Source organism: Pipistrellus kuhlii, unplaced genomic scaffold (genome assembly GCF_014108245.1).
Source record: "Pipistrellus kuhlii isolate mPipKuh1 unplaced genomic scaffold, mPipKuh1.p scaffold_m20_p_24, whole genome shotgun sequence".
Taxonomy (NCBI): Eukaryota; Metazoa; Chordata; class Mammalia; order Chiroptera; family Vespertilionidae; genus Pipistrellus; species Pipistrellus kuhlii.
The window spans coordinates 11,582,385-11,608,462 of record NW_023425523.1 but is presented as its reverse complement, the minus strand read 5'-3'; the positions used below and the strand labels follow the sequence as shown (position 1 = coordinate 11,608,462).

Below are 26,078 nucleotides of genomic sequence, written 5' to 3'. Positions count from 1 at the left end.
GACCTGGACGTTCTTTGTCTTTCATATTGAAGTCTTCATTTTTAAAGTGTTTAAATCAGCATCCATAAGGATGTTCACCATAAGCTTCCCGAAGTATCCGATAACTTTCAGCAGCACTTTTCTTCAAAATAAAGTAATGAATTAAAACATGCACTTTTTATTTGGCATGAAATTTGACGTTTTTAAGCATAAAAATATCTATGATGTTAAGACCTTCAGAAAATTTGACATATGAAGTTTTTAAAAAAATATTTTTATTGATTTCAGAAGGGGATGGAGAGAGAGAGAGATAGATAGAAACATCAATGATGAGAGAGAATCACTGATCAGCTGCCTCCTGCACGCCCCCAACTGGGGATCGAGCCCACAACCCGGGCATGTGCCCTTGACTGGAATTGAACCTGGAATCCTTCAGTCCACAGGCTGAGCCAAACCAGCTAGGACTGACATATGAAGTTTTGAAGCATGTTGTCAATACAACAAAAGAGCATACCTATAAAATCGCATATATATATATATATATATATATATATATATATATATATATATATATATATCAACATATGTGTAACTCCATCTATTGAAAAAATTCTGCATTATTAATCAGTACTGGTTAGTAATGTGGAATTTTTCTATACTGGTTAATAATAAGGAATTTATCTGTGTTAAAGAACAAAATTCAGCCAAAACCGGTTTTGCTCAGTGGATAGAGCGTCGGTCTGCAAACTGCAGGGTCCCAGGTTCAGTTCTGGTCAGGGGCACATGCCTGAGTTGCAGGTTCAATCCTCAATGGGGGGCCTGCAGGGGGCAGCCCATCAATGATCCTCTCTCATCATTGATGTTTCTATTTCTCTCTCTCCTTTTCTTCTAAAATCAATAAAAACATAATTAAAAAAGAATGCCTATTCCTCATGAAGAGTCTCAAGCAGGTATTCATTGTTATCAAAGGAGATGACAGGTCTGGGCCTCGAAGCAATAGGCTATACCTTATAGTCTAGATGTGAATGGGCTATCTCATCTAGGTTTTTGCAAGTCCACTCTGTGATATTAATATTCCCACCAGGACAAAATCGCCTAACCATGCATTTCTCAGAACCTATCCCCTTGGTTATGTTAAGCAACACGTGACTGTATTTGTAGAAAAGCAAGGTGGGGTTAACGGTTGAAGAGGTATTTATGAGTCAACAGCCGAGGGTGTATATATTACTGCATGTCCTCCTGTTCCACTAGGAAGGACCCCAAATCAACCATGCCTTGCTCTGAGTGATGAACACACTGGGAAGAAATGAGGAGACCCAGATGCTGATTCCAATGCCATGGCCTTGGGAAGTCCCTCAGCCCCCTAGGCTAGGTTAGTAACCAGAGGGTGGTAGACTGGGTCATCTCTAGGATCCCCAGCTCTGAAATTCTAAACATTAGAGCATGGGGGTGGAAGGTGATTAGTAAACCTGAAAACAACCTCCATCTGCCCTGGTATTGAACAAAACAAAACCAAGGGACAGAAGCGGTGCGAGTCTACCAAGTTCCAGTGGAGCAATTATAAATGCATCACAATACAAACTACAATATCCACTATTATTAAGTAAGGCTATGATATACAGTAGTAAAAAAAAAAGGGGGGGGGGGACAGAAGCAGTGCGAGTCCACCAAGTTCCAGTGGAGCAACTATAAGTGCATCCCCCATACTCCTCACTCCTGGGCAACCAGGACGATGCTTCTTCGACATGACTGCGTTCTGCCTGCCTTCTTCCAAGGCGGAGTTCGGCCTGTGGGTCAGCCTGAAGTGCAGAGGTTTGGACTGGGCCACAAGAGCTCTCTCCCTTCATTGCCCCCTAAGCCTATTTGGCATGTATTCCCAGAAGAGACTCTGAAAGGCACAGAAAGCAGAAGGCTGTGTAGTCACAGTACTATGGTAAGCCGGCCTAGATCGCCCCCTGCCTATGCCCTGAGGCCGGTCTCAGTGGGGTCCCTTGAGCGGATGTCCACCTGAGGCTCTTTCCCTGACCTGGCCTTCCCACCAAGCCCACTTAGGAACCTGAGGTCTTGGGGAGGCTGCATTCCCCAATAAGGGCACGATGAGGTTCTGAGAGCTAGTGGAACCAGAGCCTCGGAGACTTCATGTGACCGCTAGGGGGCTCTCGGTCCTCGGTGGCTGCTGCTGCCCTCTTGTGACCAGATAAGAGACTGGCAGGAAAGAAGTTGCAAAAGAGAGCCAAGGGTGGACTTCCTAGGGAGACATGTTAATAACAGTTATCATTTTAAAATAACATTATAGCAATATTTATGGTTACATGTTAGTTAACATTTTGACTTGTGTACTTACCAGCCTGTGCCCAGCACTCTTCTAAAGTGCTTGACATGTATTGCTTTATTTAATTCACACACTCGCCTATAATATAAGCACTATTATTATCTCCATTTTGACGACGAGAAAACTAAGCACAAGAAAGTTTAAGAAAGTTGCCATGGTCACACTGCAGATCAGAATTCTCAGTCTAAAGAGTCTGGCTTCAGAAATGTTAGGGGCAGAAATAAAATATTGGGGAGTAGCTATTAATTATAAGAATAAAAAATCTGTTAACCATGATTGTTTCACTCTGATTGAAGAAACATGATCTGGATGCAGCACATCCTCTCCATTTGAGAGCTACCTATTATCATCTACCTAATAAAAGAGTGATATGCTAATTGACCATACCTTCATGACGGCCACCAGCCAATCGGGAGTGAGTATGCAAATTAACCCAACAAAGGTGGCGGGTGGGGGGGCTGGATGCTCTGGGCCTCTGAGCAATGTAGGAAGGCCAGGGAAAGGAAGGCCCATTCTGGCACCAATCGGGCTTCTAGTAGAAAGATTAATAACCTCGCTTCTGAAACTGGAGTGCCAGCTCTTTGCAAGCCCCCAGATTTCATTGCCAGTAATAAGTAACCATTATACCCATTTTTATTCCTTTTGCCTACTTCCCGTGTAATCTTTGTCCTTGAACCCCCTATAAGTAGCTGGCTTATGGGGGAGTTTGCCGAGCCATTTTTGTGGATGACCTGCTGCTCTTCCATGCTGCCAGCATTATTGGAGTAGATGCTCAGATATGATTTAATCCTGTCCCTGCTTAATTGGAGCAAGTAGTGGCAGGCAGCCTGGACCCATTGGTTGTCCGGTTTCAGAACCTCTTTGTAAACAATTCTGAAACTAAGTCTCATTTTTTAGATTGCCAGGTAACTGCCAGGCTGCTCAGTTACATTACAATTTCAGATAAACAACAAATAGTTTGTTAGCGTAAGTATATCCCATGAAATATTTGGGTCATACTTAATACCAACAAATCATATGTTGTTTGTCTGAAATTATAATTTAACTGGGTGTCTTGCATTTTTATTTACTAAATCGGGCACCTTTTTCTCCGTCAGAGGCCATCCCCTATATAACCTCATTTAATCCTCCCAGAAAGCTTCTCAGGTGCCCCAGTACAGAGCGGGGGCCTGAACCCATGTTCTCCAGTAAAAACTGGGGCATGTGCCGAAACCGGTTTGGCTCAGTGGATGGATCGTCGGCCTGCGGACTGAAGGGTCCCAGTTTGATTCTGGTCAAGAGTCAAGGGCATGTACCTTGGTTGTGGGCACAGCCCCAGTAGGGGATGTGTAGGAGGCAGCTGATCAATGTTTCTCTCTCATGGATGTTTCTAACTCTCTCTCCCTCTCCCTTCTTCTCTGTAAAAAATCAATACAGTATATATTCTTTTAAAAAACGGTGCATGTTTTCCACGTTAACAGGAGAGAAAAGTAAGGAGCAAGGATTGCCCCTCAGAAACCTCCCTTCCTGGTGCGTCCTCAGCCCTGCTCTGATCTGGGGAAGAGCTGCAGGCACCTCCTTATGTAGGAAAAACAGGGAGGTGCTCCCTGGGCTGGAGCAGTGGCGCAGGAGTGGAGCCGGCGCTCTAGCTCCGGTGCCCAGCCCCCACTGACCCTCCCGGGAGGCAAGAGGGAGACCGCTCCGGGGCCCTGGGGAGCTGGCTGAGGTTCGAGTAGCCGCCTGCTCTGGGGCCCCTGACGCTCCTCCCCACGGCTGTTCACCTGCTGCTCCGGGCTCAGCCGGCAGCACAGCGCCGGGCTGCGGAGGCTGCATCGCCCGCGGCTAAATGGGGCCCGGCAGCCGAAAGGCGGCCGCGGAAGGAATCTAGGAAACAGGGACCGGGGAGGGAGCCTTCCTTATCGGGGAGCGCGGCACTTCTGTCCAGAGGGAACACCCTCTGCATTTTTCTCTCTTGACTCTGCCCATCTGCTCCCACCCCACATACCTGTGCCCTTCCTTCCCCGCAGACAGACACAGCCCGCTGGCTGGCCCTGCCCGTCCCGGCTGGCTGACCCGAACAAGGCAGCAGTCAAGGGAGTTTCTGGGCTGGGACCCCCTCTGGGGTGAAGGCTGGGGTGCCCTGCTGGTATGTGCCCCGACAGGTTTTTCTCTATCGGCCTGAAATCAGCCTGGAGCCTGTCTGACCTGCCCCCCCAGGGAGCCGGAGCCAGAGGCAGAGGCAGAGAGCCAGGTCAGAAGCCGGCCCTGGAGCCTGGGCTGCGATGGGCCCACCGGCCCCGCTGGGGGAACTGGGCACAAAGCCGCCTGTGTCAGGCTGAGCGGCGAGGCCGGCAGAGTTCTCCCGCGTGGCCGGCCGGGGCGCCGGGTTCCCGGAGGAGAGATGCTCCGTCGGGAGGGAGGAGGCGTTGGCTTGTGGGACCCAGAACAGCCTGGTCCTCTCCCACGTTTGGGAGGGGCCGGAGCCCGGCAGCAGCTGGGCTGGGCTGGGCTGCTGGGGAGGTCATCTGACTGGCTGCTCCACCTGACGGTACACGCCCCCCTCTCCTCTACCAGGCCACACAGGAGCCGGTGCCCACACCGGCACACACACCACCAGGCTGTGACGACACCCACCTCCCCCCCAGCTCCTCTGGGTAAGCACCGGGCCTGGGCCCCCAGGAGGAGGGTGGGGTGGGGCGGGGTGGAGAAGGGGCCTGAGGATCTCTCGGGGGGCGGGAGAGGTGAGTTTTCCTTTCCCACCTGCTCCCCTGTCCAGGCACCCAGGTCCCCACAGGAACACAAACACCCATCAGTTCAGACAGTGCACCTGCTGAGTTAGAGGGGTTCCCCCCCCCCCCCCAGGCTCCGAGGGGGACGGGCGGACAGCAGATGGGCAGCTCAGTGGATTGGGGCCAAAGCAGGGGTGTTGCTGTCAGAAGTTGGCTCCCACCCTACCTACGTGCTCACTGCCCTGGGGACGCCCGCCCAGCAGGCCACGGAGGCCAGGGGACTGGGGCCTCCAGAGGGGGTCATCCACCTCAGGCCAACGGCTCCCAGCCCTGGAGTCAGGGAGGGTTCATCCTGATCCACACTTGTTTCCTGGAGGAGGTCGAGAGGTGAGGAAGGTGGGGGCTCCCTCTCACCCTTCCACTTGGGCTCCCAAACCTGCAGAGCAGGTCGAGATTCTCTTTTTCTGCAACAAGGAACATGGGAGGGCAAGGGAGCCCAGGTCTCGGGGCCGAGGGGTCACAGAGAGGCCGGGGGCGGGGGCCGGCCGGCCGGCCGGAAGGTCCCCTCAGGCGGGCGCTGTTTTCCAGGCGGCCAGCTGCACCATGTCGGTGAGCAGCGAGAAGACGGGGTTCTCCCTGACCCAGGAGATCCTCAGCCACCTGGGCCTTGCCAACAAGGTAGGGGCTGCCGGGACTGTAGGCACCATTTGACTTGATCAACTCAAGGTGTGAGGGGGCTGGGACCAGGGGAACAGGCCAGGCCTCGGGGCCAGGCCAAGGGTCCGGGGCACGGGGAGGCCACGGGCACCCCTGTGATGCCTGCTTACTCTTCAGACTGCAGCGTGGGGGACCCTGGGCACCCTCAGGACCTTCCTGAGCTTCAGCGTGGACAAGGACGTGCAGAGGCTGCTGAGGGCCATCGCAGGCCAAGGTGAGCCCCTTCGCTCTGCACCTGGGGTGTTAGGGGTTTGAAGCCGGTCTGTATGCCAGGGAAGGGCGAGCAGGGAGGAACTGACGAGCTCGATAAACGTCTGTGGAATGCCTTAATTCCTGAATGCCAAGTGCCATGGCAGGTGTGTCATCGCCATTCTCACACCCTGTGAGCTGTCTCATTATCTCCACTGTGCGGATGAGGAAACCGGGCTCAGGGAGGTGAGGACACCTCCCCCAGGTCTCCCAGCTCAGAATGGCAGAGCTTAAATCCTAATCCAACTCTGCTGATCCCCGAAAGCCTCTTATTTCCCCACCACCCAGGCCACCTTTGCCTAAATCTGGGTAGGATTTGCATGCCATTTGGCATCTCATTTGCATTTTCTTTTTTAAATGATTTTTTTTTTAAGAGAGGAAGGGAGAGGGAGAGAGAAATAGAAACATCAATGTGAAAGAAACATTGATTGGCTGCGTCCTGCACAACCTCCCCCTCCAACTCACTCCCCACAGAGGATCCAGCCCACACGTGCCCTGACCAGGAATTGAACTGGCAGCCTCTCGGTTCCTGGCAGCCACTGAGCCACACTGGCCGGGCTGCTGCTGCTGCTTCTTCTTCTTCTTTTTCTTCTCCTTCTTTAATATATTTTATTGATTTTTCACAGAGAGGAAGGGAGAGGGATAGTCAGAAACATTGATGAGAGAGAAACATCGATCAGCTGCCTCTTGCACACCCCCCATTGGAGATGTGCCCGCAGCCAAGACACATGCCCCCAACCAGAATCAAACCTGGGACCTTCCAGTCCGCAGGCTGATGCTCTATCCACTGAGCCAAACCGATTTCAGCCTGCATCTTCTTTGGAAACCAGATGAAAGTGGGGGTGATAGGACCCCTGCCCCTGTCCTTCCAGCCTTTTCCGGGACCTTGTTCTATGTCCTCCTCGGGAGGCGTGAGGGACTCCCAACCCTGTAAGGACCCTGATGGGGTCTTCCCAGCCCTTCTCTCGGTTCAGGGGTGGACCGCGCCGCCATTGTGGACGTGCTGACCAACCGGAGCCGAGAGCAAAGGCAGCTCATTGCTCAGGCCTTCCAGGAGCGCACCCAGCAGGTGAGACCCCTGGGGCTTCCTGGGAGGGAGCCGGGCACGGGGGTGAGGAGTCCCTGGGAGACTTGGGGTACACCATAGCAGGCCGGCCCCTGCCCCCTGGTTAAATGGGGTGGTGCTTCAGGCTTGAGATAAAAACCAGCCAAACGCCCCCAAACCCCCTACACGTCTGGGAGCCCCCTCACACCGCTCCTCTGCCACTCCCGGGTAGGACCTGCTGAAGTCCCTGCAGGCGGCGCTCTCGGGTCACCTCGAGAGGATCGTGGTGGCTCTGCTGCAGCCGGCAGCCCGCGTGGACGCTCAGGACCTGAGGACGGCCCTGAAGGTACCGGGATGGGGGCTGGACGGGGGCTGGGAAGGGAGGTCGCCCCGGAGGGAGGAGAAGGTGCACGGCCTGCCAGCTGCCCACTCGGGAGGAGCAGGCCTGGCAGAGGCCTGTGTGGATGTCCCCGCCTGACCCTCAGGAGGAATGTGCTCGGCACCTGCTCGCTGCGCCCTAAGGACACGGCCCCGTCTCAGAGCGGCCTCCCCATCTCTCCTAGGACTCGGGTTCCGCTGAGGACGTGGCGGTGGAGATCCTGGCCACGCGCACCCCTCCCCAGCTGCAGGAGTGCCTGGCCGTCTACAAACACGGTGAGAGCGGTGAGAGCGGTGAGAGCATGAGGGAGGGGTGCCAGGAGCTGAGGCCCGCCCTCCCCTTCCTGCACTCAGTCCGGGAGTCTGTCTGCCCCGGTTCTGTTACCTGGGGATCTCGCCTCCCTCCTGCCCCCACCCCGGGCTCCGTCTCCGCAGGAGACAGCCCGATGGGATCAGGAAAGAAAGGAGCAGTGATGAGCCACCTTAGTCTGGGGCTCCAGGGCAGGTGCCGGGGTAATGGCCACGTCGGGCAGCAGGACAGTCCCAAGGGGAGCTGTGTCAGCTCCGCAGCCCCGAGCTCATTCTGCCGCCATGCAGCCAGGGGGAAAGGTGGGGCGCTCTCTGAATGATGGGTGTCACCTCTCGGGCTCCTGGCTGCTGGCCTCACCCACTAATTGGGAACTAGCTTCTTCTCATCCTCATCTTAGCCGCAACCCCCTTCTTTTCTTTCCCCGATTTTCCTTGGATGTCCAGTCTTGGCCTATCTCTCTCTTTAAAAAAAAAATTTTTTTTTAATATATATGTGTGTGTGTGTATGTACATATATATACATACACACACATATATAAAATATGTACATATAGCCATAACCAGTTTGGCTTGGTTGGATAGAGTGTCGGCCTGCAGACTGAAGGGTCTTGGGTACCTTGGTTGCGGGCACATCCCCATTGGGAGGTGTGCAAGAGGCAGCTGATTAATGTTTCTCTCTCGCTGATGTTTCTGACTCTCTATCCCTCTCCCTCTCTGTAAAAACTCAATAAAATATTTTTATATATTTATCAATATATATATATATTGATTTCAGAGAAGAAGGGAAAGGGAGAAAGAGACAGAAACACCCATGATGAGAGAGAACCATCCATCAGCTGCCTCTTGTACACCCTCTACTGGGGGGCCGAGCACGCAACCCAGGCGTGTGCCCTGACCAGGAACCAAACTGTGATCTCCCGGTTCATAGGTCGATGCTCAACCACTGAGCCACATCAGCTGAGCTTGGCCTATCTCTTAATCCTCTCCAACCTCTCTCCCTAATGGCTTCTGTTTTTCTCTATCCTCACTTTCCTCATCTTTTCCTTTGTAATGTCCTACCTCTCACATCACTCTCCTCACCTCCAGTGAGGGGCCGGGCCCTCCCCATCTTGCCTCATCCTATGGGTTTCCTTACCTCCTCTTCCTTGGCACCTGCAGCTGAGACCAGCCTCAGAGCGTGATTCCACAGCACCTGGGCGCTCACAGCTCAGGGGTGTTTTCAGGGTGGCCAGGCTGGTGCGTCTGCCTCCCATCCTGGGGAATGGCAGCCACTGAGCTGCTGGGAGCAGGGCCAGCAGGGCTGGCAGGTCCTAGAGGCATCCCCCTTGGGGAAGATCGGGAGGACTCAGAGGGCTCCTGACCCCACCCCAGATTTCCATGTGGAGGCAGAGGAGGACATCCAATCCGAGACCAGCGGAACCTTGCGGGACCTGCTCCTGGCCCTGGCCAAGGTGAGGGGGGCTGACTGGCATGGAAAGAGAGTTACACCATCATCTGGGGTGGAACGGGGGGAGAGGGGAGCGGGGGGACAGAGTGTGGAGCATGTGTTTTTTTAAAAATATATATTTTATTGATTTTTCACAGAGAGGAGGAGAGAGGGATAGAGAGCTAGAAACGTCGATGAGAGAGAAACATCGACCAGCTGCCTCTTGCACACCCCCTACCGGGGATGTGCCCTCAACCACAACGTACATGCCCTTGACCTGGGACCTTTCCGTCCGCAGACCGACGCTCTGCCACTGAGCCAAACCGGTTTCGGCTGGAGCATATTTTGATGTAATGGACAAGAGAGGACTTTGGGGGGGGGACTAGGGCTGGGTTGTCGACCTGGAGATAAGAAGCTGTCCCTCGAAGAGTCCTGAGAGCGTTTCTCCTCCTAGGGGGGCCGCGAGAGTTACTCGGAAATCATTGACTATAACCTGGCAGAGCAGGACGTCCAGGTGAGCAGGGGCTGAGGAATTGGCACAGTCACGCACCTGAGACCCCTCCTCTGTCATATCTTAGTGCCAGCAGCAGCCTGTGTACCCTCGAGTCCTACAGGCCTGGGGAAGGAGCCCTCGGTGGCATGATGGGGGTGTGGGGTGTCAGGTGGTGTCGCATCTGAAACCTTCCCTCCTCTAACCTCTGGTTCCTGACCTCACTGGCCTTTGGGCTGGGGGACCCTCCCCAGAGTCTCCCTCGGGGATTATTTCATTCCTTCCGTGCCAGAATTCCCCAAACGGGGGATGGAGCCGTGAGGGCAGAACCCCTCTTGTAGCTTGGCCCCGCCCCCCCTTTTTAATATGTTTTTATTGATTTTAGAGAGGAAGGGAGAGAAAGAGGGAGAAACATCAATGATGAGAGAATCATTGATCAGCTGCTTCCTGCACACACCACACTGAGGATGGAGCCTGCAACCTGGGCATGTGCCCTGACCGGGAATCAAGCTGTGACCTCCTCGTTCATAGGTCAACGCTCAACCACTGAGCCGCCCTGGCCCCTTATCCCATTTCCACCATCATTGTGATGGATTCTGCGGACACTGTAACCGTGGCTCTGCAGCCCCCAACCAATGATCCCGATTTACTCCCCACCCCCAGGCCCTGAAGCAGGCGGAAGGACCCAGCACAGAAGGAACATGGGTCCTTATCCTCACCCAGAGAAATCCCGAGCACCTCGTCCGAGGTACACACGAGCCCTCTGTCTCCCCTGCCTGCTCTAAGGATGAGTCTTGCCTGAGGAAGGTGAGGGAGCTCATCCTTCCCTGTGATCACCAGCGTTTATCTTTCTAACCACCTCCTCCTCACCCAGTGTTTGATCAGTACCAGCGGCGCACCGGGCATGAGTTGGAGCACACCGTCCGGAACCGTTTCCATGGAGATGCCCAGACGGCTCTGCTCAGCCTAGGTAGGGGCCAGCCCGGGCCTTGTGGGTAGAGGGAGCTCCGTGGCACTGGAGCTTCCTCCTCCACCTCTCCCCTCTTGCTTCCAGCCTCGGTGATCAGGAACACGGCGCTGTACTTTGCCGATAAACTTCACCAAGCCCTTCAGGTAAGGGGGACCCTCCTTTCCTCGTCTGCCTTGGGGACAAAAACTGGGGGAGACACCTCCCGGGCAAGAGAGAGGACGTTGCACGTTGCTGCTAATGCAACAATTTCACATTTACTTTATTTCCTTCGCAAACTTACAGCAGCTCTCGGGTTTGCAAGCTGTCTTGTCAAGAGTGCAGGCGTGAGCTGTGGTTAGAGCTAAGTTAGTTGACCCTCCCGGGCACTCAAGCTAACGGTCTGGCCTGACTAATGTCCAGGTGGCCACATAGCGATATGACTTTGTTCTGGAAGACAGTGCCGCGTCCAGTTTCAGTCCTTGCCAGAACGGCGATGTCCTTGATGTAACACCAGCAAGAATAACGACAAGAGCCCGCATTTCGTAGGCGTTCACTGGGCACCAGGGCTTCTGCTGAGCACACTGCACTCATGTCAGTTCATCCCCGTTTTATAGATGATAGACTGAAACAGAGAGGTTCAGTGCCTTGTCCAACGTCACACAGCCGTGTAGTTATCTATTCTCCTTACAAAAGACAAAACGGTCCTGTAGGACATTGAACTGTCACATGCCAACTCCTTGTCTATACCCTATACCATAGGTATTGGTCTAGTCCCACCCGGGTTACTGAGCTTGTAGAAATTGAGGGTTTTTTTTTTTTTACAAATTGACATAAGACCCTCCACCACCAAAAAGCTGACAACTCACTAAAGACTTAGATGATGGTTAGCATTTTTAAGTAATAAAGTATATTAAAATTAAGGTATTTACATTGCTTTATTAGACATACTGCTAGTGCACACTAAATAGGCTACCACATAGTGTAAACGTATTTTTACTATGAACTGGGAAACCAAACAGGTTGTGTGACTGGCTTTATTCTGACACTCGCTTTATGACGGTAGTGTGGGACCAAACCCACAGTCCCTCCAAGGTGAGCCTGTGCTGTAAGCCACACCATGAGGGCACTAGGACCACCTTTGTCCACGCTGCCAGACTTTGTTCTATATTACTCATCATTAAGCTAGTGACTTTGGTTTGAGTCATTTCATGAGCAGAATCTAGTCATCTAGTCATTTTGCTCATTGAGCCAGGTCCCGCAAAGCTATAAATAAATAAAAAAATCCTCTAAAAGGTGAAGAACATAAAAATAGTTACTATTTTGGCAAATGGAATAGCCTTCTGTATGCTGGTTGAGAAATCATCATGCCTTGTTGACAGCTACTCCAAAGACAGTACCAACAACAAACAAAGCCAGCACATACAAGCACTTGTTTGATCGTCTAGAGATTTCCATTTTGACAGTAGGTTATTATTCTGACCCAATAAAGCTTGTATTATTATAGTGAGTCAGCACTGAGATTCATCTGAAGAGTTGTGGTTATCTCATTTGCGTCATAAAAACAAATTGTATCCCAGCAGTGAATAATTGTAATGTATGCATTTGGATTACAGGACACACACTTTTGAATATAAATGCTACGTTTATCTTAGAAGCAAGAGTCAAAAAATAATATAGGCCCATTTTTCTGAAAAAAAAATTTTTTTTCAGAAAACTAAAAAGTTTGTCAATTGGATGCCAAGTATTTTCTCAAGTATCAAGACTAGGTTTATGCCCTGGCCGGTTTGGCTCGGTGGATAGAGTGTCGGCCTGTGGGCTGAGGGGTCCTGGGTTCGATTGTGGTCAGGGGCATGTGCCTTGGTTGCGGGCGCATCCCCAGTGGGGGGTGTGCAGGAGGCAGCTGATCAATGATTCTCTCTCATCGATGTTTCTGTCTCTCTGTCCCTTTCTCTTCCTCTCTGTGAAAAATCAATAAAATATATATTAAAAAAAAAAAAAGAAAAAAGACTAGGTTTATGTGTGGAAGGTACTTGTATACCAGTGGGAATATTCAGTTAATGAGTGACTCTTGCCCAAATTCTACAACTTTGGAGTAAATAAGAGTTGGAAGAACGAATACTGGGGAGCAATTACAATCTTTCTTTCTTTCTTTTTTTTTTTTTTTTTTAAGAAATTTTATTGCTCAGAACCTTCCTTCCTTGGGCAAAGGCAGGTGCTTTGGAAACCAATCCTTGGGGCAGAGCCAGAGGCACTAGGTGGAGGAAAGAGTTTGGCAGCAATTACAATCTTGATCATACAAAACTGATGACAAATTATATTTAAAATAAAGTAGCCACCAGGCCCCCTGACAATCAGGTAATGAGTCCAAATGAAATATAGCATCTTCTTTTTACCTCATCATTTAAAAAATATATATATATTTTATTGATTTTTTTTTTTTTTTTTTTTTTTTTTTTTACAGAAAGGATGGGAGAGGGATAGAGAGTTAGAAACATCGATGAGAGAGAAACATTTATCAACTGTCTCCTGCACACTCCCCACTGGGGATGTGCCCGCAACCAAGGTACATGCCCTTGACCGGAATCAAACCGGGGACCCCTCAGTCCGCAGACCGACGCTCTACCAGTGAGCCAAACCGGCTTCGGCTTAGCAATCTCTTGTGATAACACAGTACTTATAATCAATTGTCATTCATGACTTGATCAGGTTTTGTACCTCTATTATTTCTAAATGGGACCCTCCATTACCTTCTTTAACCAAAAAAGCAGGAGACCAGGTGCAGGTACAGGAGGAAGACAGTGATGCTTAACCCCAGGGATCCAACCAGGAGGAACTGATGTGAAAAGATGGGGCAAAGAGATGGCCCTGGTGGGCCTGCATCAGAACCAGAAGTCCCGTTGGCTCTGTTCCCGGTCAAAGCCCCAACACCTGGGCTTGGGGGTAGGGTGGCGTGTCCTCCGTGGACACTCACTAACTCGGGAGTTAAAAACCGTCTTCCTGGCTCTCATGCGGGACGTCTTCATAGGCAGCGAGTCTTTTCTGTCTTTTGAGAGCCTGCCTTTGGAGCTGCCCAGGAAGGACCAACAGAGCTCTGGGGGAGCGAGGCTCTAAGCTGGGGGCCTGGCCAGGAAAGACGGGGAAGGAAAGAACGGTACTCCAGCCTCTGCCGGAGCCCCATCTTTCCTGCTGGGCCATCTCCCATGAGGATGGGCAAAGATAACCTCACCTTCACTTTCTAGGATAATATTCCAAGACATCGAATCCTTCTTCTTTGAGAGTCTCACTGCCATCCCTTCCCCCTCCCATTCTGCTTCTCCTTTTAGGAAACTGAGCCCAATTACCGAGTCCTGACGCGCATCCTTATCTCTAGAAGTGAGACGGACCTCCTGAGCATCAGAACCGAGTTCAGAAAGAAGTTTGGGAGGTCCCTCTACTCATCCCTGCAGGTGAGAGCTCCGCCCCTCCCTCCCTGCGGCAGGCACTCACTCCCTGCTCACCGCTGAGCATGTGCCCCAGAGAAGTGTGAGACTCTGGGCACCAGACACGTTCTGGATCGGCAGGAGGGAGGGGGCAGAGTCTAGGGCCACAGTGATGTAATTCTTCCTAATGTGTAATTCTCTCGTCTGCAGGACACCGTGAAAGGGGACTGCCGACCCGCCCTACTGGCCCTGTGCAGGGCCGAAGACCTTTGAGCCCCCCTTCCCCTCCCACCCCCACCTGACATTCAAGGATCTGAGTCCCGTGTTTGGCTGAGCCTGCAGGAGACTCCAAATAGGATAGCCCCTCCCTGAGCATTCCGTGTCCCCGCTTCTTGTGGAGGCTGGGACTCGGAGTTTCCTTTTAAATCCCTCCGTTTTCCTCATCCCAGAGTGGTCGCTGCACCTGGACTACCTGGTTCTGGCTCAGGTGTGGGTTAACGGGACCTCCCTGCCCTGCTGCTTCTTCCCATGGCCTGGGCAGAACGTCGCATCCACACTGGGAGTTTTTTGTTTTTAACTAATTTCATTCTTGTTTGTGTTCCCTGATTGAAGTTTGGGTGGAGCAGGACATGGGGCTGGGAGGAGGCCTTGACGTTGAAGTGCATTTGGTTATTCAACAGGAATCCTGTTTTTGGACTTGAGAGCTTTAGTTGTCAACAACCCCACTCCCTTAGGGTTTCTCTCCCCTCCACACACGCCCTCCCCCCATTATTCTCTCTTCCCCAGGAAATTTTAGGCAAAATAATTGAGAAACAGGAACCTGAGCAAGGTCAGAAATGGTCAGAGGTGGCAAAGGACCATCTGTGTAAAACTGGGGAGGCAAGCCGAGGATCAAGCTGCCTCTCGCCTGCCTGGGAAGTCTCTCGGGTTAGCAGGGGACACAGTCCCCAAATTCATCGGTCCGAAGGGGGACTTGGAAACCCACCTCCAAATTAGAGGTCTATTCCCTTAAGAAGGCCTATCAAAAACAAGAGAAACACACACCACAGAGGGAAACGCAGGCTCTGGTGCCCCCTGCTGGCTCATTTACAATAGATATGACAGGCAACCCCTTCACACCTCTACCCACTTTGCATTCCTCAGTTGGGTCAAATACTCAACCACTTGACCCCTTTGCTACCCGGTGAGGCAAACAACAGATCTCAGGAGACCATTTTTATTTCCAAACCCTTAGGAGGGCGTTACAAATAATGGAGATAGAAACCCAAACCAAATCCTGAAACAGAGGCGGACGGACCTGCGGGATGGCCCGAAGGACCCCACCCCGTCACGGGGGAGTTAGGGGAAGTGCAGTGTAGGCAGGGACACACACACCCCCCCCCCCCCCCCCAGCCTGAGTCTGTGTATTAGTGTGATATCCTGGGGAAAGGGGAGCTGGGGATCAGAAAGCCTCACCCCAGCGGCCCAGCCCTGGGTGACTGGGAGGAAGAGAAGGCCGCGGTGAGCGAGCAAGGACGTCACTGAGTCTGACCTTGACCTTTCCTTCCTGCTCGGACCCCCCAGCAGTCCATAAATAAGTTACCCTGCACATCTCAGGGGTTGACCTGGGGGAGCCAGCAAACTGGTCACGGCCTCGGAGAGAGGAGGCAGGGCGGCCGGCCCCGGGCACCGAGCCCTAGAGGAGGACGCAGTCGGACTCCGGCTTGGGCCTCCGCCGCCGCTCCCCGGCCGGGCGTCCCGAGGGCGCTCCTCTCCCCTGTACGGGATTAACAAGGGGTCACCCATCAGCCTGGGAAGAGCCCATGGACAGAGGTTCTAGATGGAAGGAGGCCACCCTGGGGAGAGGTGGGGGGGGGGAGGGAGAGGAAAGGACTCAGGGGAGAGGGCCAGCGAGGAGAAGGCCCCCCCAGGCACACCTTGAAGAGGCAATCGCAGGAATAGCAATAGCCGATCTCTGGGTGGGAGAAGCAGGGATGGGACCCTGGGGAGGTGGGAGCTTGGAGGAACCCCAAGCGCCAAGGACAGGGGCCGGCGGCTCACCTGTGGCGACGGGGCCCGCGCCGGCACCGGCTGGACCGCCTGCTGCTGCTGGTACTCCTCCTGCTGCAGCTGCTGGGCCAGCTCCAGGTCGCTGAGGCCCAGCGTGCCCTGTGGCTGCTGCTGCTGCTGCAGGGACAAGGCGATCAGGTAGTCCTGCGAGAGGGGAGAGGACAGGGCTGTGAGGTGGGCTGCGGGCTAGTGTTGGGTTCCCAAACCAGTTTTCCCTCCTCTTCCCACTTCTCCTGGTTCCTCCTCCTCCGGAGCAAACCACACAGCCAAGGACAGTCTCTGTGGGGCCAGAGAACAGCCACCCGGTGTGGCGATGGCCCCCACGTGGGGAACAGGAAGGGGACAGAGGTGCCATGTTCTCCTCGCTAGAGGATGCCAGGCAGGCAGCGCACAGGCCGGCAGAGGGGTCCCCGAAGCGCCGCACACCTGGTCCACCTGCCGCTGCTTCTCCGGGGAGCCGCCGCCCCCTTCGGCGCCCGGGCCCTTGCCCAGCGAGTGGCTCAGGTGGAAGTCGGCATCGCAGAAGCAGCTGTCTCCGTCCACGTTGTGCAGGCTCTCCCACACCACCTGCTCCTCCTGGAGGAAGCCCTGGTCGGTGACCAGCAGGTACAAGTGGCTCTGTGAGGAGGGGACGGAGTTCGTTAGCGGGACGGGGGATCCAGAGGCAGCGGACGGATGGCCCCACGTCACCGGAGACGCCCGGGGACCATTTGAACCGATGGGGGTGCCAGCCGGAACCTGTCGGTGTGAGCTGCGGGTCTCTCATCAGTCTGGGTGGCTGAGGGGAGAGGGAAGAGACGTTCGAGTGGACGGTCAGCTGGGTGAGAGCCTGGCCATCCCTGTGGTCAAGCATGGAGTCCTCAGAGCTGGGATCCTGCTTCCCATCCAGTGGTCGGCAAACTCAGTAGTCAGCAAAGCCAAATAGCAACAGGACAACGATCGAAATTTCTTTGGAGAGCCACATTTTTTTAACTTAAACTTCTAACGCCACTTCTTCAAAATAGACTCGCCCAGGCCGTGCATGGTGTTTTGTGGAAGAGCCACACCCAAGGGGCCAGAGCCACATGTGGCTCGCGAGCCGCAGTTTGCCGACCACGGCCCCCAGGCTCACCTGATGGCTGTGCGGGGAAACCCTTTGAGAACCAAGGACCGCTCCCTCTTCTACTCAGTTCCTAGAGAGCCAAAACAATTCCTGACGTGGGAAGACTTTGATACTGTTAAAAAATTCCCTTCCTGACTCTTTGCCATTGATGGCAGGCTCACTCCTATGGCTTGCTCTGGCCGGTGAGATGCTAGCATAGATGACACGTGTCAATCCCAGGCGGAAGCACTACCAGCCAGTGTGTGGGGTCCCTCCTGCATTCCAGGTGAAGACTGTTTGGTCAGCCCGAGACCCAGAGTGAAGATGAGCCCTGACCGGTGTGGCTCAGTGGATAGAGCGTCGGCCTGCGGATTGAGGGGTCCCAGGTTTGATTCTGGTCAAGGGCACATCCCCAATAAGGGGTGTGCAAGAGGCAGCTGATGGATGTTTTTCTCTCATCGATGTTTCTAACTCTCTATCCCTCTCCCTTCCTCTCAGTAAAAAAATCAATAAAATATATTTTAAAACAAACAACAAAAAAAAAAAACCAGAGTGAAGCTGAGGCGAGCAGTCTGCAGCGATAAACCTTGGTTGTAGGAGACCACGGGATTTCGGGGGTCATTTGTTATCAGAGCTTAACCCGCCCTGTCCAGACAGAAACACACCAGGAGAAACAGGCATGAGGAAACCAGCCAGCCCTCCCCCACCCGAGGCCTCACACCTTGTGCTTCGTCATGGTGCTGAAGTGGTTGTTTCGGAAAAAGACGCTAAGTTCGTCCTCCTTGGCGGCCGCGGTCAGCTCGCACAGTCCATGGTAGGTCAGCTGGGCCGCGGTGGTCTCCAGGAACTGCTCTGCGATCAGGCCTGCGGGGGACATAAAAGGCGGGGGTGGGGCCTTGGCTTCAATCCCAAGCCCACAGAAGGAGGACCAGCCAGAGAGTCCCTGTCCAAAGGCCTGGGGATGGTCCCACTTTCCGAAATCTCTTCCCTGAAGTCTGGCTGCAGTCATTCACTCATTCATTCATTCATTCAACACACAGTTGCTGAGCAGCTACCTCACTCCCGCCAGGCACTGCACTAGGGCAGTGGTCGGCAAACTCACTAGTCAACAGAGCTAAATATAAGCGGTACAACAATTGAGATTTCTTTTGAGCCCTGACCGGTTTGGCTCAGTGGATAGAGCGTCAGCCTGCGGACTGAAGGGTCCCAGGTTCGATTCCCGTCAAGGGCATGTACCTTGGTTGCAGGCACATGCCCAGTGGGAGGTGTGCAGGAGGCAGCTGATGGATGTTTCTCTCTCATTGATGTTTCTCTTTGTCTCTCTCCCTTCTTCTCTGTAAAAAATCAATAAAATATATATTTTTTAGATATCAATAAATAAAATAAAATAAATTTATTTTGAGAGCCGAAAACCTACTTCTGGGCATGGGCCACGAAGTTTCACTCGCAACCTGGGCATGTGCCCGCACATGGTATTTTGTGGAAGAGCCACCCTCAAGGGGCCAAAGAGCCGCATGTGGCTTGAGAGCCGCAGTTTGCCGACCACAGCACTAGGGGGACTAATGTGTTCCCCAAACTGGCTTTCTAGTGGGATGGGGGCTGTGGGGGGAGATAGACAACGAACAATAAATCCAAGTAGCCGTCGTACCTCCACGTCAGGCCCACAGAAGAGAAGGGGGGCTCACCTTCTGTCACCAGGTTGGTGTCGCTGGAGTGCTTGCAGGTGATGACCTTCTCTACCAGCTGATTGTAGCTCAGTTTCCCAACCGCACGCACAGCCTCGGGGCTCTGCACGGCCGTGGAGTGGGGTAATAAGAGAAAAAAAATTGAGATCTTTTTAGGAAGGAAATGAACTGCAACCCTAGGACCAAAGGTTCCTGAAACCTTTGCTGTCTCAATAACTGCCCACGATTTGCTTGTATTTGAATGTTACAAACAACTTTTTAAAGTTCAAGGAATTCTCCAGTGGGTCCTGCCTCTAAACCAGATTCCCTCCAAAGCCAATCTAATCCCTACACCCCTAGCCCCTACCTCGCTAACCCCCAGCCCACACAACGATGCTTCTCTGTGGCTTGGTGAGTCTGGGTAAGAGTCTCATCCGGGCCCTCCCAGCCTCACCTGAGGATCGACGAGCCAGCCGTGGTACAGAGGGACCCCCAGGAGGTCGAAGATGCTGCACTCCGGCGTGTACTCAAAGTCTGAGACCCCTGTGAACCGCACATTGACGTCCAGGCCAGTGGCCAGTTTAGGCAGCACGGTCATTGCGTCGTCCACATTCTGGGGGTAGAAAAAAAATTGGTGGTCATATTAAATAATGAACACATTGCATATCTTTATTGATTTTTTAAAATATACTTTATTGATTTTTTTTTTTTTTTTACAGAGAGGAAAGGAGAGGGATAGAGAGTTAGAAACATCGATGAGAGAGAAACATTGATCAGCTGCCTCCTGCACACTCTCCACTGGGGATGTGCCCGCAATCAAGGTACATGTCCTTGACGGGAATTGAACCTGGGACCTTTCAGTCTGCAGGCTGACGCTCTATCCACTGAGCCAAACCGGTTTCGGCTCTTTATTGATTTTTAAAAATATTTTTTAATTGACTTCAGAGAGGAAGGTGGGGGAAGACAGAGAGAGAGAGAGAGAGAGAGAGAAACATCAATGATGAGAGAGAATCATTGATAGGCTGCCTCCTGCATGCTCCCCACTGGGGGGATCAAGCCCGCAACCTGGGCTTGATCAGGAATTGAACTGTGACCTCCTGGTTCATAAGTCAATGCTCAATCAATGAGCCACACTGGTTGGGTGATTTTTATTTTTAGCGAGAGAAGAAGGAAGAGGGAGAGAGAAACATAAATGTAAGAGCAAAACATGGATTGGCTACCTACTGCATCTCTCCCCCCCCACCCCCAAGAAAACCCAGGAATTGAACCTGCAACCCTTCAGTGCCCAACCCACTGAGCCACCCAGCCAGGGCAGCACACTATGAAACTTACGTATCTCAATGAAGCTGGAGGGGGAGGGAGAGAACATGACTGGTTTTTTTTTTTTAAATATATTTTATTGATTTTGTACAGAGAGGAAGGGAGAGAGAGAGAGAGCTAAAAACATCGATGAGAGAGAGTCATCGACCAGCTGCCTCTTGCACACCCCCTACTGGGGATATGCCCGCAACCAAGGTACATGCCCTTGACCGGAATCGAACCCGGGACCTTTCAGTCCCCAAGCCGACGCGCTATCCATTGAGCCAAACGGTTTCGGCGAGAACATGACTGTCTAGCTCTTCCTCTCCTCCCCTCCATTTCAGCCCCACCCCCAAGAAGTAAAATATTTAATCTTGTTGCTTTTCTCCCCAGGTTCTCTCCCAAGCCATTCCGTTCCTCCCTCGCCTCAACCCTTCTTTATCTTAGGCAGATAAACTTGTTTTCTAGGACAGAGATTTACCTCCTCTTCCTCCTGCAGAAAAAAAGTCATAGTTCAAGGAAGGAACCCTCTTGAGAAGCAGCAGGAAGGCTGCACACCGCTTTGTCCGCAGACCTTTTCGCTCACCTGCTGAAAATTAAGCTGAAGTCCCTCCGACTTCTCCTGGGGCTTGATGGACAGGAGGCAGTCTCCTGCAAGACAGGATTCCTGGTCAGTCTCCCCCACCCATTGCCCTCAGAGCAGCTTCCTCTTCTCCTGAGAAAGGATGGAGGTAATGTCACCGAACCACTGGTTTCCAGAGCTGGAAAGGGCCTTGGATTCGAATCCTGACCTTTCATGCCCCAGAGGAGGAAATCAGCTCACAACGATGAAGGGCCTGCTATGGTTCGACTCCTCCACCCTCCCTGACCCATCAGAGCCCCGAATGAGTGGACGGTGCTTGTACTTCTGTGCGATTCCTCTTCGAGGCCCGGTCACTCACCGAGGTGGGCCATGAGCTCATCTGACGTGATCACTTCCTTCTGAGGGGGCAGCTTCACCTGGAGGCAGAGAGCGATCAGAGGGTCAGCATTGCTGCTTCCCCCCACAGGGCACCTCGGGAGCAGCCACGGGAGGGAGGGGGAGGACAGGGGCTGTCCGGCGGTAGGGTGTGGCGGAAAGAAAGCAGCTTACAATGCAAGCGAGGGAGTGAATGTGCAACACGGCAAGGCATGCCCATTTGCTAGAGAGTAGAAGATATAGGAGGACAGAGAACTGCCTTTTTTGTTCGTTTTTATGAACATCTTTCATTTGTTCAAGCTGGAGAAATAGGAAGAGTAATTTGAAAAGTTTTGACTGACTTGAGGAAATCAGGATGATCAAGGAAGTGGTTCAGGGAAGAGACCCCCCTCAGCATATTCTGAGCCCCTCCCCACCCTAACCCCGAACCCCTTTTACCTTCCACTGAAGGAAGAGGATGTTCATGATGGCGAGGAGCGGGCAGGGGCCGTTCGTGCTCTGGGTGATGATGGGCGTCCGCTCTCCCTTCCAGGGGATCCACTTCACACAGTAGAAATCCAGCTCCAGCTGCTGGGCCCTGGGGGACTGGGGGAGCTCCTGGGGCCCCGAGCTCGCACCCGCTGTCTCTGCCTCAGGCTGTGTCCTGGGGGCTGGCCCTGGCCAGTCTGAGCTAGTGTCAGGTGGAGGGGACTCAAGATTATCCTGGCCCTGGACTGGCAGTGACCCGTGATCTACCGGCTCCTGTCCTCCAGCCGCCCCATCAGCATCCCTGGCGGATCCGGTAGCATCTCCGGCCGCCCCATCAGCATCCCTGGCTGCTCCAGAAGCATCTCCGGCCGCCCCATCAGCATCCCTGGCTGCTCCAGAAGCATCTCCGGTCGCCCCATCAGCATCCCTGGCTGCTCCAGTAGCATTTCCGGCATCCTGGTCCCCGGGGTGCTCATCTGGTCCCTCTAGGACCTCGTGGTTTTCAGGACTGACTGCTTCTGCAGCCTTGGCCTTGCCAGAGACTGGACACTCAGGGGGTTGATGATTCTCCATGGTCAGAAGAGGCCAACTGAGGGGCACCAAAGGACTCTGCAGTCCGCAGGAAGTTGCCTAATCTAGGCTTGATGTGCAAAAGAAAGACCGATCCAGTGAGAAGGAAATCATTGGCCGGAAAGCAAATAGGCCCAGGAAGGTCTCGGATAAGGAGTGCGGCGTGGGAGGCGGGACAGTGTCTGCGGCCGCTCCGGGCTACGGAGCAGCGTCTGGGTCAGTCCGCGGGGTAAACAGGAGAGCGGCCCAGGCTGCACTCCTCCACCTCTAACTGGCTGGGACCAGAGTGCGCAGGGCTTTCCGGTCGGGGAGGGACGATTCCAGTGAGATGACTGAAGACATTGGGTGGAATCAGCTTCCCTGGAACAGATAAGGACAGGAATGCAGAAAAGACAGAGGAAAGGAGAAAGACCGAAGGGAAAGAGATGGAGAAGGAAATGTTAAAACTACAGTATCGGTGCCTAGCCAGTGTGATCAAAGTTAGAGCGTCAGCCCTCGTACCAAAGGGTTGCAGGTTCGATCCCCAGCCCCAGTCGGATTGGTCGCGTGCAGAAGACAACCAATAGATCTGTTGCTCTCACGTAGTGTGTTTCTCTCTCTCTCTCTCTCTCTCTCTCTCTCTCTCTCTCTCTCTCTCTCTCTCTCTCTGTCTCTCACCCCCCCCCCTCTCTCTCTCTCTCTTCTCTCCCTTCTCCTCCTCCTCCCTTCCTCTCTCTCTCCTCCTCTCTTCCTCTCTCTCTCCTTTTCTCCTTTGCTCCACCTCTCCCTCCCTCTCCCTGCCTCCCTTTCTCCCTTTCCTTCCCTTCCTTCCTTTCTCCCTCTCTCTCTGAAAATTAATGGAAAAAATATTCTCGGGTGAAGATTAACAACAAAACTAGATTAATGGTTATTAACACAGTGATCTTTAGTGCTCTCACCCTGTAGCAGGCATCACCTTGGTAGCTCCCAGCCTCTGCCCTACACCAAACCCCACCTTGGCTGTTCTTGGATGGTCATCCTGAGCACATACAATTAAATGTGTCTGAAGGTGCCCTTAGGACTGCCTTCTCTGCCTCATCCCAGGGGCGGCCAGGTGAACAGCCACATGGCGCTTGGGATGAAGAGTAGAGAGAGATGCAGAGCCAGAATCGTGCCCCTAAAGACGAAACGCGGCTGAGAAAGGAGTCCTCCTCCTCCAAGGGCTCCGCTGAACTTTACACAATCTCACACCAGAACAAAAAGGTCCTGGGAGGGGCTTCCTGTGGCCAGAGAGGGAAATGGAGGCCGTCGGGACGTGAACAGAGACTGTGTTGATAAATAACTTCAGGTTAGGAGTACAACCCTCACCCCCACCCCCCACTCCCCACCCCCAGCCCCGACAGCGCCCCCCATTTCTCCAGTAAGCTTCTCTGGAGGTGAGATGCCAACCTCTCACCAGCTCCTCTTTGCTTCCCAGCCTGTCTTAACCCAGAGATACTCTCTCGCCACTGTTTATACAGAATATAAAAATGATTATCGATTTACATACAAAGTACTCCCTCTACATTCATTCATGTGTGCGTGTGCTCCGTCTGTTCCCATCTAGGTCATTTTAGATGTGAGCGCTGGACCTGTTTTACCTGCTCTCTATCAGCATGAAGCATCAAGTTCGGCAGGAACAGACCTTTAATTAATGCTGTGGACCATAAACAATAAAAAGCCACAAACGGTGCCTTCTGGGAAACATGCTCGCCCTCACCCCTGACTCAGGGTAAAAAAAGGCGAGAAATGAAGCTTGTCCTGCTCGGTTAGAGCATGCTCCCAATATGTTACAGGGTTCGAGCCTCAGTCAGGGCACATACAAGAATCAACCAATGAATGCAAAATTAAGGGGAACAGCAAAGTGATGTTTAATCTATCTATCTCCCCATCTCTTGCTCTCCCTCCTCCCTTCCTCTTGCTCCCGAAACTCAATTTTAAAAATATATATATTTTATTGATTTTTTACAGAGAGGAAGAGAGAGGGATAGAGAGTTAGAAACATCGATGAGAGAGAATCATCGATCAGCTGCCTCTTGCACACCCCCTACTGGGGATGTGCCCGCAACCATGTTACATGCCCTTGACCGAAATCGAACCCGGGACCCTTCAGTCTGCAGGCTGACGCTCTATCCATTGAGCCAAACCAGTCTCGGCTCAATTTTTTTTTTTTAAAGCAAGAAATTAAACTTGTCAGAAATCTTCTCTTTGGCTTCTTCCTAATTTGAGACTATGCTTCCTTCGTCCAATCCTGCAGGAATTTAGGGTAAGGGTCAGTAAGGCCTGGGAGAGGAAGATGAGGAGCATAAAAGTTAAGGAAATAAGCCTAGTCACCCAAATTGATCATCCTCCTGACTCAAACAATTTATGCGAGCTGTCTCTCATCTGCATGTTGTTCATTTAGAATCAGAGCAGAAAAAAAAAAAAAATGCCTACAGGCCTGACACGTTGTTTCTCTCTCTCTCCTTTCCTCCCTCCCTTCCCAGATGACACTTGGCATGAGCCTGGGAAGCAGGAACCAGAGCCTGGGGAAGTTAAAACAGCTTGTAGGAAAGCTGTCCAGTGCCAGATCAATAATGACGTGGGGGTTGGGGCAGCTAGTTGGCGAAGGGGATGAGCCCAAACAAACAGGAGCTGGACACCGGGGCCAGCTGGGCCACGGACAAACTGGGCAAAGCAAAGTGGGCTCAGCCTTACGGGGTGGGGCAGGAAGTGGAGTGGAGCATTTCCACTCGGTGCGGTGGGTGCACACCTGGTGGGGTGAGCATGGAGGGTTTCAGAGCAGGGAAGGATGGGGGCACGGGGGAGGGGAGTGTACCCAAACAAATCAGGATTCCATTCTTTCCCTCTTTTCTCCATTCAAGCTCTCTCCCCAGCAGGAATTCTCTTCTGGCTGTGGGTGAGGGAGTTAAAATAGCCCTGGCCCCTCCCTAGCAGTGGCAGTCAGTAGCCAAAAGTTGGAAGAAGCCTATATAACACAGGTAGAGGGAGCTTCAGTAAGCCATGCACCCTCCTACCCCATTCCAGGAATGTCCCCCTCTCCCTGCGTGTGTCCACTCTGGTATCCTTCTCAGCCTGACCCAAATCTTCAAGCCACGAAGGGTTTAAAATTTCCCCTCTGAGTAAGTCAGCCACCACCACGGTGCGTGCTCGCAATGGAGCGGGGGGAGGGGGGGGAGGTCTCATTAAAAGAAAAATATAAGGAACCAAGCAGCATCCCTTTGACATGTTCTGCCTGCCTTCCTCCTCTTCCAATCCAGACCTGTAGAGACCAGGGGTGGAGGGACAGTCAGTGTCCCCTCCCCGGAGCCGGAGAGGGAGAAGAGCACTGGGAGTAGAAGAGGAGGTGAAAGACGGGGACAAAACAAAGTTTTTACCTTCAAGAAGGCTGTTCCCGGACGGAGAAGGAGGGCTCAGCTCCGACAATTCGATGGGGCGCCGCCACCGTCCCAGCTGCCTTCCCAGCTGTCAACGCCACAGCTTATCCAGGTTTACGAGCAGCGGCCGTCCTGCTGGGTCCTGGCCACTTCCGGACCCACGCCCAGGTCCCACGGGAGGAGGGTGCAAGCAGGTAGGGGTGCAGCCCAGGTGCTCCTCTGTGGCTCCAAGCGTGTCTTCAGGATTCCCGAGTTGCCGAATCCCCGATGAGCGATTCGGGCCCTGACTCCAAGCCGGTTTTCAAAGGGAAGTTTGAGGTTTTTCTTTTTCCGTCCTTCTCTCTTTTCTTCCCATCGGGACAAAGAAAAATTAGTCAAGGGCAGGCTCCTTGGAGGAGGAGGGGCCTGCCCAGCACCGGAGGGTTTCCATCAGGGCTTTCCGACCTGGTCAGCAGCGTGGTGATCAGCAGCGAGAGAGAGAGAAACAAGGAGAGAAAAACAACAGACCCTTTCTCTTGCCTCCGCCTGCCTCTGGAAGGACGGAGCGCTTGTGCCTCTCTGGTGAGAAGAGGGAAGAGCAGTGCCCTCGCTGAGCGGGGAGGAGCAGGGCTGGA

The 26,078-nt window shown here is 53.0% G+C and overlaps 2 protein-coding genes across 5 annotated transcripts; one reads left to right on the top strand and one right to left on the bottom strand.

Annotated features, from left to right (window-relative positions):
• Positions 1-4,522: 4,522 nt before the first annotated feature.
• On the top strand, positions 4,523-14,427 carry ANXA9 (annexin A9). 3 transcript variants are annotated; one of them, XM_036453199.2, is made up of 14 exons: positions 4,523-4,541; positions 4,865-4,944; positions 5,607-5,697; positions 5,854-5,950; positions 6,960-7,054; positions 7,263-7,376; positions 7,594-7,684; positions 9,089-9,168; positions 9,598-9,657; positions 10,297-10,381; positions 10,508-10,603; positions 10,688-10,746; positions 13,906-14,028; positions 14,212-14,427. In XM_036453199.2, the coding sequence occupies exons 3-14, from the start codon at positions 5,623-5,625 to the stop codon at positions 14,272-14,274; spliced, it is 1,038 nt and encodes a 345-aa protein (XP_036309092.1). In that variant the 5' UTR covers positions 4,523-4,541; positions 4,865-4,944; positions 5,607-5,622; the 3' UTR covers positions 14,275-14,427. The 3 variants fall into 3 exon arrangements, with proteins under 3 accessions (XP_036309092.1, XP_036309093.1, XP_045442965.1); XM_036453200.2 differs by having other exon boundaries at positions 4,524-4,541; positions 5,612-5,697; XM_045587009.1 differs by lacking the exon at positions 4,523-4,541 and having other exon boundaries at positions 4,677-4,944; positions 5,608-5,697; positions 6,943-7,054.
• Positions 14,428-15,213: 786 nt separating this feature from the next.
• On the bottom strand, positions 15,214-25,990 carry MINDY1 (MINDY lysine 48 deubiquitinase 1). Of its 2 annotated transcripts, XM_036453192.2 has the most exons (11): positions 25,465-25,990; positions 21,864-22,450; positions 21,491-21,821; positions 21,036-21,093; positions 20,681-20,745; positions 19,250-19,408; positions 18,817-18,919; positions 17,853-17,995; positions 16,477-16,668; positions 16,042-16,194; positions 15,214-15,757 (listed from the first exon to the last, which is right to left on the bottom strand). In XM_036453192.2, the coding sequence occupies exons 2-11, from the start codon at positions 22,091-22,093 to the stop codon at positions 15,677-15,679; spliced, it is 1,515 nt and encodes a 504-aa protein (XP_036309085.1). In that variant the 5' UTR covers positions 22,094-22,450; positions 25,465-25,990; the 3' UTR covers positions 15,214-15,676. The 2 variants fall into 2 exon arrangements, with proteins under 2 accessions (XP_036309085.1, XP_036309084.1); XM_036453191.2 differs by having other exon boundaries at positions 21,491-22,450.
• Between the last annotated feature and the right edge of the window lie 88 nt (positions 25,991-26,078).